Here is a 19409-nt window from a genome sequence, read left to right on the forward strand (position 1 = left end):
TCAGACCAATATGTGTTTTTGCCTAATCACATAAAAATATTTAGCTTTGTTTTGTGACACTGACATTCATTTTATATTACTTTAATGATGTTCACTTGGTACTATTGTTTCAGACCCCATTCTTTGCTGGCTGTGTTCCCCAGGGTTATCTATTCTTTTCTGTTCTGCTGATTTACACATGGCTTCCACAGTCCAACTGACCAGATTTCTGTGTTCTACAGAAGTCAGTTGTGTGTCAGTCCTCAGGTGAACACATCATGTTCTTTGCCATTTCTTCCAGAAGGCCTTGCAGCAGATCTCTTTCCCAAGTCCCCCTGAGATCTTCCTGTACAAAGTTAGGTTGTTTAATGATGAACTTGGTGGGGCTGGACCTCCCTAAGGAAGATCACAAATTACCACCCATTCAACCCCCAAAACTGAAGTATCTAGAAAAGTTTTACGTTTACATATGTGTGCTGGATCATTTGTGGAGCCTGACTAGCACTTTCCAGTAATGAACACTGATATGAAGAATGTTGCAGTCGTGACAGGAAGACTTGATGAGTGGATACAGAGAAAAACAAGTCATATGCAGAAGCCTGTAAATACATCTGCCAACAGGAAGAAAGAAGCAGATAAAGCAGACAGCAGCAGGCAGATAGCATGGACAAAGAGAAACTGAAAAAAAAAAAAAGAAGAAAAAAAAAAAAAAGATAATATGACAGTAAAGGAATGAATTAACTCAGGAAAGAAGGCCGAAATCTTATCATCCAAGTCATATAACCAAAATGCTACAATTAATATACCAGATCCAGCTCAGAGAAAATTCAGTTTTCAAGAATAAATGATGGTGCAATGCTCTTGAAAGAAGAAAATTTGATGACGGAAGGAAAACCTTGGGAGCATAATGCAGACCAATGCAAGGAGCGGTCCCAGGAAGCCAGGCCAGAAGACCAGCATGTCTAGCAGGGATGCTGACTCCCGGCACCTGCCCAGATTTGTGCCAGAGAAGATTTGTGGCAGTGCCCTTGTGACTGCACCATCAAATGTGTGAGGGCAGCTGAAGTCAATCATGGTGACCTGGAGTAAAATACTATTGGCACTGGCATTTTGCTGCAGGTCAATACAGTGCAGCATTATCATTTAGTGACCAAAATAAGTTGGTTTTGCATAGAAACTCTTTTTCCTTTAGTTTTAAGCCATTGCTTCATTTACCTTTTTACAATATTGCTCAATATTTTTTCATTTTATTGCTGTTTAATAGCCCATTCTACAATGAGAACAGTATCACAAGGCAGCCTAGCATGATCCAATAATTTTGGTCTCATTAATTTCAAAGCAGTACAAAAGTGGTGGCACAGAAATATAAATAATACTGTGCCCACAGATGAGAGAAAAATGTCGCAAAAGGTATTGATGTTTTCAGATATGGGTTTGCATAAAAGCACTCTATGGTCCAACTGAACAGCAAAACTCCATCTGCTTCAAAGAGAGCCAGCATTTCACCTCATGAATCCAGCAGCTGGATTCCTTTCCTCTGTACATATATAGGAATAAACTTTTGTCTATATGATACTCAGGGAAAAAGAATGTGCTCTGAATGCTTGCGTTCAAATATTTTGCATGACTATTCACATCATAAGTGTTCATGCAGTTAGTTTAAACATTAGTGAGTTTAGCAAGAAAGCAGATGTATGTGACTTAGGTACCAAAGCACAGATTATAAAAATTTTGAACAAAAGGGTAGTTGAATAAACTACACACAGAATAATTTAAAACATTAGCAACTTATTACTTGCTTTCCTAGGTTTAACTGTGTTCTATTCAATTAAGAAAAATGTTGAATGTAACCAAACTTTTCCTACCCCAGTTTTTAGTAAAACAATAATGTCACTTTTATTAAACTTCAAACTGCATCATGTCCACAAAAAAGAAAGCAAACAAGACTACATGTGCAAGTGCAACAAAATCATGTGAGACGGGAGAGACGCCTAGGGAAAAGAGAACTGATGTTTGCAGCTGGATTGCTAAGCGGTCTTGGCAAGGCAGTTGTGTGAGAAAGCCAACACAAGTGTCAAAAGTCTCGAGCAATCAGGTGTGGTGAGACTGAAGGCCATAGAGGAAACAGCTGGATGGCAATGACCTACTGTATTGACATGTATAACCCAAATTTATCTTGGAATCCTTACTACTTATAGATAGCAACAGGATATGTCACAATGACTACATGTGTCAATCTAAGTGCCTTCCAGACAGGATGAGAAAGCTGGTGACCCACAGTGCAGCGTATGTAAAATACCAAAGAAAGCAATGCTAAAGGCTGCAATCCAGCAGCCAAGGGCAAAAGTTAACCAGATGATTAACTCATATGTTCCATTGTCTTTCGCAGACAGATATCCATCATTTTTCCTTCAAAAGTCAGTGCTGCATTATATCCAATGATATGCTATAAGCATACAAGCAGTATGATATATAGATAAATTTTACGCTCAGTTGGAAACTCAGACTAGGCATTCATCACATTTTGATTGAAAGACCTCACATCTGATCACTGTTATAATGAAACATTCCCAATGTACAGCACTGCATACCAGTCACATAGGAATATCACATGTTTGATTAACATGTTTGCTAACCAGAGAAATCAACCAAAGGTCTGTTGGAAACAGCACTCACAAATGGTCAAGCTTTGGGACAACATAATCTGTTATGCAAAACTTGCATCTGCTCAGGAAACCTGAAGCGTCGTTAACTCTAACAATTCCCTCAAATTTGTGCTTAGAACTACTGCTTAGACAACCTGGACATACTGCTGAGGCTCCCAGGTGATAAAGAAAAATAGCATTCAATACTTTTAGGATGATACTTTGAAGTTTACTAGTAAGAAAAGCCTAAAAATAATTTCTTCATCATAACCACCCACTTTACAGTCCAAACTACTTTGGCAAAAAGATTTCAAGAAACCTTCTTAAAAGGTGCATAAAAGAACATCCTTCAAAAAAAATGTGTCTGGAAGAAAGTTGGGCAAAGGGCTGCCACTAAGCTTTACTGGGAATATTGGACTTGTACGGAGGGAATATAGAAAGGCTGAAGAAATTAGTAACTCCTTGAATGCTCAGAGCTTCTTTAAATTCAGGTGGCCAGGGGAAGTTTTCAGACCATCATGAGCACAAACTGGACTTATTCTTTAAGGATCATCTTTTAAAAGTCCTCAGCTGCTTCCACTGAGAACAGAAAGAAAGAAAGATCTAATGGCTCATAGGCTGGGTTTTGGAGGTTGGTGGGTTTTGTGGCTTTTTTTTTCTTTAGAAAACAGTCTCTAAGATTACAAGTATTGTCAAACTCATGAAACACAAAATGGCAAACTGAGATCACAGTTTGGGTCCATCTAACCTGTTACTTTACTCACTAACACTTCAGCAGGACTCAGGACCAGATGTCTTGAAAGGATATGACCCCCATTAGGTCTCATGCTGATCACTAATAGTTCCCAAGTAGTTTAAATACTGAAGGCAAGATGCTTTATCTCTTTTTGAAAGAATCAAGAAACATCTCTCAGTAGGCAATGTAACTGTATTGGTTTTTTCCAAAAATAGTAATTGCAAATCTAATTTACTTTTCATGCGATAATAATTAAAGAACATTAAAGAGGAAATATAAATAATATTTTCTATTAAAAATAATTAAGCAGTCAGGAAACACATTGTGTTGAAAAGTTATCTTTTATCATTATCATTACCAAAAGTTATCATTGTCTTCATGTCACACTCATGTTAAACAAAAGGGTTCATCACTTCTGGTAATCAGGAGCTGGACAGTCTGGTCCTTCTTTATATTTCTATATAGCATGTCTGAGAGCACCAATGCATCATCTTTGGAAGACATGGAGGGTTGATACAGAATACTCCAAAGGAAAAATTAAGTGACATGACCAAAATGTCATGGTGAAATATGTGGCAGGGATTAAAAAGGAAACCAAACGTTCAGAATCATAACCCTATGCTTTAACCACAAAATCAAATTTCTTCACTAATACTGAATTAACCCAGTAACTAAAAACAAAGGAAAGCAAAGTACATCCATTATTTGTATCTTGCCACTTTAACAACTCTGATAAAACTCGTGTCCTCAAACTAAATAAGAAGCAACTACAAATATATGTTGCACACACGCAGCCATAAATGTACTGACTGAAAGATCTACAGGTATATATACAACTAACAAAAGAGAATCAACGCTAATGTTCAAAGCATGAAAAATATTTTCAATTACAGTAGAAAGACTAGCTGAAAATCAAACAGAAGCCTTAAAACTGTTAATTAAGACTCAAAAAAAGAACCCCCTTACAAAAGAAGTAACCCTAAGGAGTCTAAAAAACGTCATGGTATCCTACTTCAAACAAACCTTTTTAAAATCACAATGAATCAGAGCTAGATAAGGACTAGGAAGAAGTTATTTTGCAGAAGAGAAAAACACAGGTACTTTTCACTGAGAAGCTGTTTTTCTGGTTCAGCAGTTCTGCAGCAAGAGTGGCCAGATCATTTCAAAAGTGAAAAGAAAATCAATTACTTGTTTTTATTTTAAAAGAGTCTCCCTGTGGGAATAGGTGTGGGCGTGAGAGCTCTTTTTAAACTTCATAATATAACATGAAGCAGCTAATGTGATGTTTTGTTTTTTTTTTTTTTAAAGTACTGTCATGTCATTGCTCTGCTTACTGGGTGCTGGAATGATTTTTCTCTAGTTATGATTCTATTGATCCTTATCAAAATGAATCTGTGAAGCTTTTAACACTAACATTTAAAACCAGAATATTTATTCATACAGCAAAACAGATTTCCAAGGCTGTTATGCGAGTTTACTGATGACAGCAAATGTCTATTTATCCAATTACCCTTGAGTTCTGTGTGCAGTAGGCTTTGATCAGCTTTTTTCTGAGCAAATCAACATTTTCTGAGAATTGAAATCCACAGGTAAAGTTTACAACTAACCTTGCTATCTTCAATCTCCTGGGTTTTTCCTTGAAGTGCTCTCCTCTCTCCAAAATCGCAGGTCGACTTTAATGTAAGCTGACAAGAAAGCATCGAGCTCTCCGCCCCAGTAAGCTCCAAAGACTTTGACGAATACTGCTGTGAGCCAGCAGGGCCAAGGTTGGGTATTGGGAGGGCAGTGTGAACAGGCTTTGACCCTACGGCTGGCTGTCTTAACTTGGAGGCAACCCCAAGTACAGGCATGGCTTCTATAAAAGTATCTTCTTTCTGCCAAAGAAAATGCTCCTGACCTCAGTCTGGTAGACTCCAGCTTCAGCAATTCCAGAACAAATACTTTAAACAAAAGTAGCAGTCATCTTTTCAAAAACGTCTTAAAACAATAATATTACGAGTTGCACGAGAAAGGAAAACTTTTCCTTCATCTCTCCCCTTCTCCCTCTCAGCCACTCACATGCGCTGCTCAGTGAGTCAGTGGCTCTGTAAAACTAAACACTCCTTTGGGGCGTGAACTTTTCTTGAAGGTAACTGCCACAGAGCTGCCTGTCTGGGATTAAAGAACTCATAAATTCGCGTTCTCTTCTTTCTACAGCATTCCAGGTCTGTGCATTAAGTGAATGAAGGATAGAAGAAAAGGGGGGAGAGAATAGATGAAACCTCCCTGTACTCCAACTGTCAAAACAGCTCTGAGACTACAACGCTGGAAGCAGAGACCTCTTCCTGACTACATAAATAACCAGCCCACATCTTAAAAAAAAACAAACCGCCTTTTTTTTTTCTGATTTAAAAAAAAAAAAAAAAGGACCTGAGTAGTGGCCAAAGCAAACAGCTGTTGGAAGAGCTTTTATCCCGGAAATAATCTCAGCAATGAAGCTGTTTGTCTGATTCCTGGCTATTTTTCACCGCTGACAACCACGAGCTACGGTGTTTCATTCTCTGTTCCTCCCATGAAATCAGGTTAAAATTGTGCAAGAGCATGGCTAGGAACAGACGTTGAATCACAGTGTGGGTAACATCTGTCTGTGCTATGAAAAATCCATACAAAAACACAGAGCAGGATATAGGAAAATCACAAGCATTGTTAGAAGATTTAGTCAATACAGCTTTTCAGAGTTCGTTTTTCTTCTTTCTTTCTTGGTGGTGGTGCTAACGTCATCTACTCAATGTTAACACTTCCCTTTCTAAAAACATTTAAAGCTCCATGAAGTCCATGTCCAATGCATCATTTCTGCTTGTTGCTCATAGAAATATTCTTGCTGGAAATACAAGACAGATAGGCAAGCAGATCAGGCTATAAAATGAGTCACAATGAACAGTCCAAATTGCTAAGCAGCATAAACGCTTACTTAAAAGCTCAACTGAAAATTCCTTTGAGAGCCTATAGTAGGGGAACCCATCTTAAACTGTAATATAAGGGAAAAAAAAATGTGTAGAAATGTCACACCATTAAAATCCTATGGGATTTTATCACCCAGCATTATGTACAAAAATGCTCCATATGTTTTTCCTGTTATTTCTTCCAAAACAAAACACAGAGAGAGAGGATGACCTGATAATGAAGAGAGAGGATGTTCTACATGGTATTAACTATGGCTTCCCTTAACAGTATGTACCATTAACACTACAGTTGTAAGCCCAAGAGAAAATAAGAGCCTTATGGACTTTTTAAATTCTCCAATTAAGGATGGCAAGAGTTAGAAAAAGTGTTGAAAAGAAAACAGAGTAAATGAGAAGAAGACTAAAAGGATCCTCTTAAATCACCCATTGAAATGTGTAACACACAGTATTATCCTCTATCTTCCATTACAAAGATCACACTGATACAGTAGTTAAAAATTCAACTCTCTATATTGACTTATAAACTATCCCACCATTCTTGTTTGTAGTTTGCAGGAGTGAATCTGACCTGGTTTAGGAATCTCATGAGTTTTCAAGTGTGTGTATAGAGGATCAGCAAACCCATTTCAGCATTCTCTGATTATCTTCTCTGTGGTTTTGCCACCATTAACAGTAGCTGCGATGGGCTTTCTGCAAGACTGCACAGAGATAACTATTCTGCATTTTAGACGAGTTCAGCCCACAGGATCCACCAGTCTGCTCCAATGACTGGAATATTCTTGCTCAGCATGACATTTCAGGTCTTGTGCAGAGCAAAGGGGAAGAAAGCTCCTTGTGCGGTCTGCATTTGTTCTCCAGCATCATAAAGCACTGTGGCTGTATAAGGAATTTAGGTTTCTTAGGCACAACTGTTAACAGTTAATGCTTCAGAAAGTGCACATATGCAAAGGCTGAAGCGGACCACAGGAAAAGAGGGATTTATCTCTTGCAAGGTTTGAGGAGATGGAAAATCCTCATGAGGACTGTTAACCAATGATCAGGACAAAGAATAAACTAGAGTCATGAGACAGATACTTTCTTAGAAAGAACTTTGCCAAAAAATGTAATCGAATCTTATTACTTCTCAGGGTTATAATTTTACAAAGTAATGCATTATGGTGATCTTGCTGTTCTTCTTTTGAATACGAATGATGAGGTCATGATACCCACAGTCTCTTTTGCAACCTATTTTCCCAGCACAGAAACCCTGAAAGTAACAAGTAAGCAATCTTACTAGGAGAGAGTCATCTGTAATACATAACCAACAGGGTTTAGGAAACAATGATGTGAAGTGGGCGTTACTTTTTAAAAATAATTATTACTCTTCCAAAATTATTCTTGATTATATTATGACTTTTAAGCTAGTACCAGGGCAGGGCCATCAACTTCAGAACTCCATTTAGGCTAGAATTTTTACAATGATAAAACCCATAAGTGCTTTCAGTCTACTGAAGATACCAAGAAGAATCTACAAGATTATTTGCAGGAATCAGGAAAGGTAATAGAGGAAAACAATAATAATACTCCACATGTAAGAATGTGGTTACAAGCCTGATTGCAAGTCTGGTCTTCCTGGTTTTTGTTTTCTCTCATTCTAATTCTAAGCGAAAGATAAATAAACAAACATCTGTTATCCTTAGAAATCACTTGGCTACATTTTTTTTTGTCTGAAAAGCTTTTGTGTACCTCATGATGAATGTGGGTTTTATGAAGGATATCAGGGGAAAAAAATATTTAACAGCTAAGCTTCAGTACTGTTTTCCATGCAAACAGCAAAGCAGAGGATAAAGCATCTGTGAACAACATGCATGAACTGGCACCAGATGCAGGTGCTGGTGGTGGAGCTGGACAAAAGGGGGATGGCACTACAGGCAGAAGGTGTCTGGGCCCACAAGGGTTCTGTATGGGGAAGAATAGGGTATAACTGTGGGGAAAAGGCAAAGCTGGAAGCTGCAAAGAAGAGTGCATTGTTAGGCATCTCACTTGCAATGTGAGTTTGGTGGGATTGTCCTCAGCAGCTCAGGCGTGGGGACCTAGGTGACCATCAAGCAGGGCTGCTAGGGAGAATCCAAAGAATGAATGAGGATGATTTAGATATGTGTGAATAGTGTCCAAACAGAAAGAAGGCGTATCTCTGAGAAACCAGGGCTGAAGTAGCAAGCAGTGGGTATAACCCGGGGCTACATGAAATCAGAGATAACACCAAACTGCCTGACACGAAGGACAAGAGAAAGTGAGTAAAAAAGATATGGCTGACAGAAACAAGGGACACATATCTTCACTCAGTTCAGTGAAGCTGATAGAGACATACCTAGAAAGGGATTGCAAAGAAACAGGTTAGGCTACACACTGTACAGAGAGAGGACCCGTACATTTCTAATTTACCTGCTTAGACATTTATCAATCAGCTTAGACATCCTCAAGTCAGGGAGGTAGGTAGGGGACATCATCTGGATGCAGGAGGATGAACACAGATCATGACTGAAGCCTTGACACAAGGGAAATGAAGTTGTGCAGAAAGGATTAGAGTCATGAGGAAGTTAGAAGACAACTGAGCTGTGATAAAAAACAGAGGACAACATTTCAAGTAGGATGTTAGATAAGGAGGTAAAAGTGGAAAGAGAGACCAAAAAATGGAAAACCAACACAAATGTCTAAATACAACTCTTAGTAGTCTTGTCAACAGTAGTGGCAGTTCCAGCAAAATGTTGAAGGCAGGACCATTTCTTTAGCTATTAACAATTTTAAAAGATTACAATCTGGATATAAAGCATGATTCTGAGTGTCAAGCAGAAATTATGAGTTAGATTAATGATCTGTACCTCAAAGTAAGACAGTGTGTATGCATTCAGCATAATCCCCTCATCCCATACAAAAATGTAATATTTTTTCATATAACAAGAACAAACACACCTGAAATCCAAGTCACTTCATAAAAGATATCTGTTAGTTGTAATATTAAGGAGATATTAAGATAATATTTTGTTCTCAAGATTTAAAAGGAATAACCATTCTTAGCACAACACACTAGCATCAATTTCCTTTCCTTCATTTCATCTGATATCAGAACTAGTCCTGTGAAGGCTGCTCCCCTTCTGTACCCCCAGCCCTAAGACAAACTGCTCACATGAACTGAACGGACAGCTGGCAGTGTCTCCCAGACCACAGGAAATTTCAAGAGAGGGGACACCTGCCTCAAAAGTGAAGCCAAGAGATTTGTTTGCTCCTTCTGGTCTCTGATCTTTGACAAGGAAGCTGTTGCATGTGTCCAGGGTCAAACAGGAAATGTCAGGGGTGCAGAGACTGCAGAGGTCTGTTCTGAGCTGTTTCCCTGCTTCATCCCACTGGCGTAACAGCTGTGTCTATAGCTTACGTGAGATGGGCCAACTTCTGAATGAGATTGAATGTGCCAATACAGTCACATGATTTTGTGTGCACTGTTTTCAGGTCGAGCAGAAAGTTTTCCCAGAGAACTCTTGAAAAAGCAACAAATGATACTAAAATACTGAAGGTACCTGAAACGTTTTTTATGACTTATTTAATAAACCCAGGTAAGCCAGGTTTAAACTTTTATAATACAAGTAAGAAGCACATCATGTGTCAGTTTGGTGTAATAAAGTATGTTCAATCTGCCAGAGGATGATGAGTTTAGCTCTGACTCATGTTCACAGCATAATTTTCCGACATCATTTTTGTTATTACAAAAGTCAGGTGAATCCATTAGTCTCAAGGTAAGACACATAACAAGTATGTAGTTCTATCTGCAGGTATGTAATACTACTGAGTATGCTGCTATTGTTTTTCTTAACAGTTTGGAATTCCCAAAGATATATAATCCAAAGCTCAGTTACAGTCACAGAAAAAGGTGCATCCGGCTTCCTAAAGGAAATCCTTCTGCTTTGGCTGAATGTTTGGGGAAATTTTTCAAAGGGGACAACTTTTAAATAAGGATATCGTTTTATCCTCTGAACAATTTGGCCCTTCAAAGTTCAGCCAGGACTTTATGATTTTGAATGAAATAACTGATAGAAGTGATAGAGCTTTTATAAATTTTATTACTGCTGTACACTTGTAGCATGTTTTAGCAAATGGTTTCAAATCTTTATACATAATTTAGTACCATACCTCCTCGTGAAGTATGTAAGATGTATTAAAAAATAGTCAAGCAGAACCATGAGGCTAAATGACCTTCCTCAATCTATATGGGGCCTCAGTACTCTCTCACGTAGGGATTTTTTTGGTTTATACATCTGTGTGGGTTAAAAATTATAATTATTTCTCTTTGTTATGCACTGTATTTAATCATAAAGTATTTGGCTCAAAGGAATCAAGCTTAAATACTATAGGATTGGGAAATGTAAACAAAAATTTTGTAAGGATAAGAAAGGACTAATAGTAACTGAACACACTATATAAGTATTTACATACTGACCTACTGACTAAACCATACAGCCAGCTGGTAAAGCTTAATCAAAGCATCAGCTTTCCCCTTTGGGAAGTTGGAAAAAAAAAAAAAAAAAAGGATAATCCATTAATCCATTTGTTCCTTTCTAAGTAAATGAACCAAACAAATGCTGAAGACTCTCAAAGCTGTTGTTAACTGCAGCTAACAAGGAAACACCCCCCTCCAGTTATTTCAATCTGCATAAACTGGTCTGTAAGATTATATTAATCCTAAGAATCAAAGTGCCACCTTTTCCTTCCTTTCCTCTTTGTTTCCTCAGTTTCTCATTTACAAACTCTCTCCAGGGTGCAGTGTCCCATAGCAGGCACACTGGCTTCTCCAGCATCCTTCTGGCCAGTCAGGTACCTTCTTGCTCTTGCATTTCTGCTCTCTTCCCCATCTGGCTTTCTGTCTCTGAAAGGACTTTTGGCTTTGTATCACCTTTGGTGGGCCCTGGTGAGTTGCTGGTTTCAACTCCTGTTTGCCCTATATCTTTCTGCCTTAGAATACATGACTTCAGCACTGCATTGTCAGATGAGCATTTCCCTCACTTCTCAGGTCATTTAAAAGTGTTCCAGCTCTCTCTAGAGTTTCTGGAGAAATGTCTAAGGTACACACCACAAAAACAGACATTTCTAAAATGCAGGATGAAGTTCTGAAGTAATAAAATTACTTTCAGTAGAAGTGGTAGGAACTGAATTCCTGGTCTGTTTCTATTCATGTTATTAATGGAAGCAACTTTGCTCCATTTGAAATTTTGACCAAAGTTTAAATTATCTCTTGTTCCCCACCAAAAATGGTTCTCATATATTCTCTCCAATAACTACTGCTCTCAACACAGATCCTCCTAGAATAAAATTCTCCCAGTGCACACACACCCTAAAATCCTGATGAAATATTTTATGATGCTAAGGAGACATTTATTAATCCTAATTATATAAGAATGAAGTTAACAATATTTGTGGGCTAATCAAAGTTGTTTTGACTCTTGATACTAAGTGTGAACTGTTCAGAACTTTCATCCAAAATTTCACAGAGAGTAAACTTACTATGAAATTTTCTAATGAACTGTAAAAAAAACCCCATTAAGATAAAGAAACCGAGACTAAACAGGAATCTGCTGAATATCTGCCATCAGGTAGTTGGCAAACCTGTGTTTTCATCTGCTGGAAAGGGAAGCTTTCCCCATACAAGCACTGTGGATCTGATAAGAGGTTTTCAGAATCATAGCTATGCTGGCATTCACTTCAGAACTGCAGTGAAAAACTGCTCCATAAGGTTCCCACTGGTCTATTAAAAAAAAAAAAAAAAAAAAAGCTTAAAAACATCTGCTACAGTCATGAGCAGACTCTTGGCCAAGTGAGGCAACAACAGTAAGAGACTTTGAAGTCAATCAGCTTTGCTATCACCAGCAGATACCCCTGCAGTCAATGGAAATTACTGCACAGAGAGTTTAGGAGATAGGAAGAAAACTTGTTCTGCCAAAAATGTATATAGGCAGCAATGAAGAAAATAACATTTTTTTTAATAATCAGGAAAATGGTTAGGCATAAAAGGTTAGCAATAGGTGTTAAAAATAGAAGACTACATTAATACTTAAAGAATACTTAATGAAAACAAAGATGGATAGATTTTCAAGAGACTAGCTTTGATATTTGACTTTAAACAAGTGTGAACTGCACCGCAGCTGGAGGAGAACTTCTGACTCACAATCTACTGTCTGCTTCCTTCTTGCTTTGAGACTGTAGTCATTCAGTGCTGGCTTGCATCACCCACAATTTATAATAGCTACTGTGCTAGCTATACTACCTCTATTCATCTGCTTCCCTGTACCTTGATCTAAATCACAACTATTGCATTAATACTCCCTATTATTCCCCACTGCTTATCAGTACAGGTGAATGAGCGAAGCCACGGTTTTGGTTTCCTGTTGGTTTTTGCAGATAGTCTTCACAACTAATTTTGTTATCAAGTAAGCCTTCCTACAATACCCACATTATTTTTATTTTCTTTAATGATGTAAATATTTCATATTTATCCTACATTTCCTGTGATTTACACTAATTCAGAAGATACTGACAGGAATTTTAAAGGCAAGATTTCCTATGGCAAACTTAACACACCAACATAAGGTATGGACAAACGTTGTAGCTCTTGGTGAAGACTTACAAGCTCACCATTACATCACCCCCCTTGACACAATTCCCATTGTAAAATGTGGCATTTACCTTACTCTGATGCTGGATGGGTGTACTGGGGGAAGCATTAGGCCCCATGGCAGTGTTAGGTTCACAGTTGGACTAAACCATCTTAAAGGTCTTTTCCAACATAAGTGATTCTATGATTCTATATGCCCCATTTCCATACACTTTCTTTGCACATCTTCTACTGCCAAAGGTCAGAAGCAGGATTCTGAGTGATGAATCCTTGTTCTGTCCAGTTCTGCCATTTCTAATCTCAAATTCTTAGGTGAAGAAAAGATATTGTAAAAGTACCTTGAAGTCAGACTAGGACTTTTGTTAGGTTTTGATAAGCAGACATGCTCTTTCTGCCCACGTCTTTGTGCTATTTGCCTGCTCTGATTGAGGAGTTATGATAACGCTATACAGAGCCCACATTTTTTAGCAGTGTTTCTTCAACAGGACTTATCACCACACTCACTGGGGTTTCCTGCCCTGGGCTTGTCCTAGACCAGCTTGGAGCTCTGGAGGAGATGGTCACTCATCTTTACTTGCAAAATATTAAGCAGACAGGCCCTGTGTGTCAATGAATGAAAAAACTTGACCATGTACAATTTAGCTGTAAATGGGTGCTCTTCTCTTTCAAATAAAAATTGGCTTAATGCACATGCTAAAAATCTCAAACATCTGCCTTCATCTCCTGTTGGCCACATGTGAACATTTCCTACAGTTAGCCTTGAAAGCTTGTGCCTTGCTCCATTCTGCTGTGATCAGAGTGAGCTCCAGGCCAACTGCTGAAATGGATTCTGTATGTCACTAGACCAAACCTTCCAGGTTTTTGATCAATAGGTGTCAAGGATAAACTGCTGTTTCTCATTACCAAAAACCTCCTGTATACACTACACCATATACCTTGTGCCATCGTATCAGAAATCTAATATTACATTACAATAGCAGCTTTTCAGGTCAGCAAACTATATTTTCTCACTGCCACTCTGTCTATAGATGCATGATTTTATCTTTTGTGTGTACATATGAGTACACATGTTTAACATGTCTGATGGTCATTAATGCCCTTTTAGCAATTCACCTGGGTTGTTTTATCTTTCACAAAAAAAACCCAACCCACTCAATAGCACACAGCTGTCAAAAATAACTTCAAATCCTGCAGATGTTTCCTTCCTGCTTCTCAGCATACTGGGGAGAAATATTACCTTACAGATGTGGCATGTAAAAAAAAAAAAAAAGAGGAGGCTATGGTTATTTATTATATTGGACTTACCTTCAAGTGCAAGAAAAGTGTTAGATGGGAGACGAATGATAAAACTCCTCTCCCAGCTTTCATCCATCAGTGGGGCTTTTAGAACTGACATATGTAACAAGCATATGGCAGCCATAAAAGCAACATCAGCATTCACAAAAATAAAAAATAAAATAGAAAGCCAAAATAATTTTGTTCCACCTACAATAACCCTCGGATGAGCTATGAAGAAAGCACAGTTTTATCAAAACCAGAAGGGAGACTAAATTGGTTGCTTAGCTGGAGCATCCAGCTAAATAGATACTGTTAGCTAAAAATCAGCAAATACTAAGTTAGCAGCCACTAGTGAAAATGTCAGCAGTGGCATGCACACCTTCAGTGGTGACAAAGGCAGAGATCGTTATCTATGGAAAATATCTTCATTACGAATTTTTGTAGTATCAAAACAGTACAATAGCCAACAGTACAATAACTTTGCTGATAGACCCAGGAAGATTTTCAGCTGGTACAAAACTCCTTAATTCCAGCTACTTCTGTCAGTCAAGTCAGACCTACTAGTACAGCCTCCCTCTACATTTAGAAAAGGTTTAATTAGGTTCCATACATTATTCCCTTTTATTCCTATACTGTTTTCTTTTACTCTCTTTGAAAGTCTTATTTTTCATTCCATTCCCTTCCTTGCACCCAGTGAGAGAATATTCTCCAGAATAAGAACAAGATGTGCAGGCAGTATTTTTATTTTCTTTTCAGAAACCATTATACCATAGTATTACAATTTCTGCAGTACAAGCCACCTGAGCAACACTGGGATCTGTAACTCACAGACTATTCAAAAATCCACTCTGACAACTTGTCTTTCAAATTTCTTGTCTTTTTCTGAACCTACTTTAATTTAGGAAATTTCCCAATATCCCACAATATGGGATTCTGGTTTTAACTCTTTTCCCTCTTACTGTTCTCCTTTGGCTCCTTGAGTCCTCTCACTGCCCTTTACAAGTCTCTACACTTTATACCTCAAACCACAACCTAGCAACTTTTGCTTATATTGTCTTGCTTCTGTTTGGCCTTCTATGGAGCTTCTTGACTCTACTGTATCTGAGCACTTTCATTCTTCCTTACATGATAAAGCTGAAGCAGCTCAGTGCCTAATGCCATGGATGTTACTGCAACAAAGAAGACTCTATGCTTTCTTCAATATATTAGCTAAAGAAGGGGAGAAAAAAATAAAAATTGAGAGATACACAGTGTGCAGTCTTCTATCTGACCTGGAAAAGCTTTCTTTCTGTGATTAGTTTGAGTTCCAGGCTAGTTACACTCTGGCCAAATTGATTTTCCCACCCTTACAGAACTGAACTCTGTTCCTTGTTATATGGGTGTAAATCTGCAGCAAAAACTTTGAATTTCTAATGAGTAATTCTAGATTTATGCCAGAGTAATTGAGAGCAGAATGTAGCCTCTTGGTTGCTCATAAATATTACACTGTTTAAGATTTCTATCCTCCAACACATTTGTGAACATTCCAGTTCTTTACCCTAACCTCTTTTTTTCCTTTAGGCTATTCTACAAGTTGACACAATAAATATTTGGAATTTTCAACACAAATCATATTTGGAAATATTTTACTTCCAAATCAAAGGAAAACGTAACTACTGAGAATGTATATATCAAGAGAAGCTTTTTTTTTTTTTTTTTTTCCAGAAAATATCTTTAAGAACACTACAGAAGCATTTTTCAGCACTCATACAGGCAGCATGCATGACTGTCCAGCTCTTTTTCAAGTCTGCAGAACAGTTATTATTTCATTAATTTCTAGACCACTGTGAATTAAATTGGCAGATACCTCAAAAATTTCTCTAAATCTGTATTTTTAAAACTATTTTGTAATCATTCAACTCATTACAAATAAAAATAAACTCAATAAGGTGTACTTTCTATGCTTTGGATAAACTTTATCCCTCGTATAAGTTTAATTAATTCCAGTGAGTTTTCCTCCAGCAGGAAAGAATTTATTGTTTATATTATATGCCAAGAGTTTGTTTGATTTAACAAAATACGAATCCTTCTCATAACTTCTGTTTAAAAATTTATCCAGTAGATTTTTATTTAAAACAATTTTGCTGATAAAGCCACCCTTTGTTTGCTCTCCACAGAAGCCAGCAGGGTCACAGAGATATGCCTGTGAATGCTAGTGGCTTCTACCCACCCCGTTTGCCCACATAACACCAAAGTACCCTGAGCTCAGAAATTTTGACATTGTCCAACTGGGACTAGAAAATTGCTTTTCTTTGATCTGGGATTCAGGAGTCCCACACTTTCCCTCCCTTTGATGAAAGACAGTTGGTTTCAATTAAAAAAAGAAAAAACAAAAACAAACAAACAAAAAAACCAAACCAAAACAAAAAAACACAAAACAAAACCTCAAGAGGAGACTTTCCCAACAGGAAACAGTTAAAGTGAGTCAAACCTTAGCACCATAACTTTTGGATCATACCCTCAGCTGGGTGTGAATATCCCCAGTTATTTCAGACTTCATCTTAGGCTACCTCAAGTTCTCACTAATTATATCTCGATTTACATAGTACAAACGAAAGCAAAATCTTAGAGACAACCCATTCCTTAACACGGCTTCAAGCTAGGCTGTTGAAAGGCTAGAATTTTAAAAGTCTTCAAGTAATCAATTCTTACTGATTTCAGTGAAAGGGAGGGGAAAAATCCATCCCTAATTGCAGTGGTCTCAGGGAACCCAAGAACCAAGTCCAATTTCCACAAAAAACTTTCCACAGACAGAAATCTTTCCACAGACTTAGATCGCCCCATGTGCTCAAAGTTCTCACTCAAGGACTCTGAGGCTGGGATTATATTATTCATTTATGTAAATCAGTTCAAAGAAAATGTAGAAATTAGTGGGGATGGTAGAAACTTTAGGACCATTATGAGGTTTGCTTAAATTGGCAAGCCAAACTATTCGGCATCATTTCTATGAACTCTTTGAAGCAAAATTGGCTTAAGCAGAAGCTCTTCTGAACTGATTAAAAAAAAAAATTATCAAGGCTGGTTTTAAAAATTTATTTATTCAAATTCTCTTATTCTACTAGCAGCCAAGTTGAAGTAAAAACTCATCTGTGAACGGAAAAAATATCATTTGAATGCTACTAAGTTATGTAAAGGCTGAGATTTTTTGCCCAGAAATAAATCTGTGAATGTTATATTGAAAGTGCCAGTCTGAGAAACCAGGAAAGGATTTTAAACCTTAAAGCATCAGATGCTTTTTAAATTACTTTGAATTGATATGAACATGTTGGTTTTCTCCTTTCCTGAGTGTTGCTGAGAGTAGCCATTATTTTTTTGCCATGACGCTCACAATATGAGCAAAACTATTCCCAAATGTCTTCCAACTTCCAAATCCCATGCCTAGATTTTTGACACCAAAGGTAGAAGTCCTAGAGTCTTTCTGAAGTATATTAGAAATCTTCTTATAGCTATTGTTTTTCTATAGATTTCTATAGACTGTGCTATAATGGCAATGGAAAGCAGTAGTAAACCTGAATACTCTTTCCCTGTGTGTTCCTATAGTGAATAAGAGTCATAGCCACAGACCAGGACACAAAATGCTGTGCAGAGAAGAAAAAAGAGCGTGTCCTCCTCTAGGGAACAGCAGGGGTGAGAGAAATCAACTGGATTTTTCTGGTGATTTCTCACCGTCGCCTAATATTCCAGTCTATTAGAAGAACTCTGAATATGAAACAGAAGACTAGAAAGTCATCACAGCTATGATACAAAGACAATGATTGTGAGTGATGATGATCTTTCAGCTAGTAGAATGCAGATGGACCAGAGTAGATACTCAGAAAAAGTAACTATCTGTAGGAAAATCAAGATGGTAGATTATCCATTCAACTATCTATGTCAAAAATACTATGAGAGCCTGGCCATTCATTATTTTCATGATCATTTTATTCATATACATGTGTATTGAACAAGTAAACAGTACTACTGTATTCTTATGCCTACAGTAAGGGACATTTATGAGTAATGGCTTGGATTCTATGATAGTTTCATCATTACCCGTTCTACTGTTCTTCAGCTGATCAATGAAGGAAAAAATCCAGATTATTATGCATAGCCCATGACTACATTTCAGTTAAAAATCCTATGACTTAAACTGCCTTCTAATCCTTCCAAAGCCCTTAATTATATATTTGAAAATGTACCCTATAACTATTATGTGCCCAGATTGAAATTAATACTTGGTTTTCTTTTCCCTTTTAAAAAATTCCTTACTTGCCATGATTTTTTAACTTTAAAGATTCTATACTAAATCCAAAGTTTTATTAACAAGCAGCTCTTAAAGGGCAGAACTGAAAGTCACCAGATATTTTCTTCTGCTTGTAGCGCAATCTATTCTGAAACAATCAGTGAGTGTGCCTAAAGAGTTTATTAGGTGTATGAATAAATTACTGTATTTTTAAACTATTTTAAAGTCAAAGTTGATGAGGTATAGATTAAAAGACATGAGTTCAATTATAGTGAAATAAGATAAGGCGTGCAAGTAGCTTTCAGCTGTACACTAGCGTAATATACTTCTTAGGGGTTTGATCCTGCAGCTCTACCATATACTCAATTCTTATTGCCATCAGGAGTTCAGTCATCAGATTCAGGCTATAAAGAAATAACTGTTTCAAGAACTTGCAACTTCATGCTGGTGGGAGTTGTGCAGATATAGGACAGTAACCGGCTCTGAGGCTTTTGCTAATTTGTTCACCATCTTCTGAAGCACAAAAGCAGAAAAGGATACTGCATGAAATATTAAATCATCCCACATTTCCAGGAAGGTTCTGGAACAATTAAAAACTTCTAGTATCATGTATGAATGTTAGTTTGTTCTCCAATAAAGCCAGAAAAAAATTGTCATAGAAGGAATAAACTTTCCACTTATAACAGCAGAGTCCATGTTTTGTTGCTATCCACTGGGCAATACAACACATTGAGCACTTAACAAATAACTGTAAAAGAATGGGCTGTTATATTTCAGGCAATGATGGTTTCATTGGGAAATTAACTTAGATATTCCTCCAGCTTTGAAGCCATACAACCATCATAGTTTTAAATTTGTAAAAATATGAAGATAAAAGTGGCAACAAAAGAAATGTATCAGCTAAAAACTAGATTAAATATATTTAGAA

At 37.4% G+C, this 19409-nt stretch overlaps 1 protein-coding gene across 4 annotated transcripts in view; it reads right to left on the reverse strand.

Annotated features, from left to right (window-relative positions):
• The window catches only part of NAV3 (neuron navigator 3), a 267533-nt gene extending 261914 nt beyond the window's left edge, over nt 1–5619 (reverse strand). For all 4 annotated transcript variants that reach the window (XM_026867890.1, XM_026867891.1, XM_026867889.1 and 1 more), the window contains exon 1: nt 4968–5619. In XM_026867890.1, coding sequence (XP_026723691.1) covers nt 4968–5210 — 243 coding nt within the window. In that variant the 5' untranslated portion in view covers nt 5211–5619. The remainder of the gene's footprint in view (nt 1–4967) is intronic.
• Between the last annotated feature and the right edge of the window lie 13790 nt (nt 5620–19409).

This window comes from Athene cunicularia (genome assembly GCF_003259725.1).
Source record: "Athene cunicularia isolate RWA chromosome 1 unlocalized genomic scaffold, athCun1 chr1_part2, whole genome shotgun sequence".
NCBI lineage: Eukaryota > Metazoa > Chordata > Aves > Strigiformes > Strigidae > Athene > Athene cunicularia.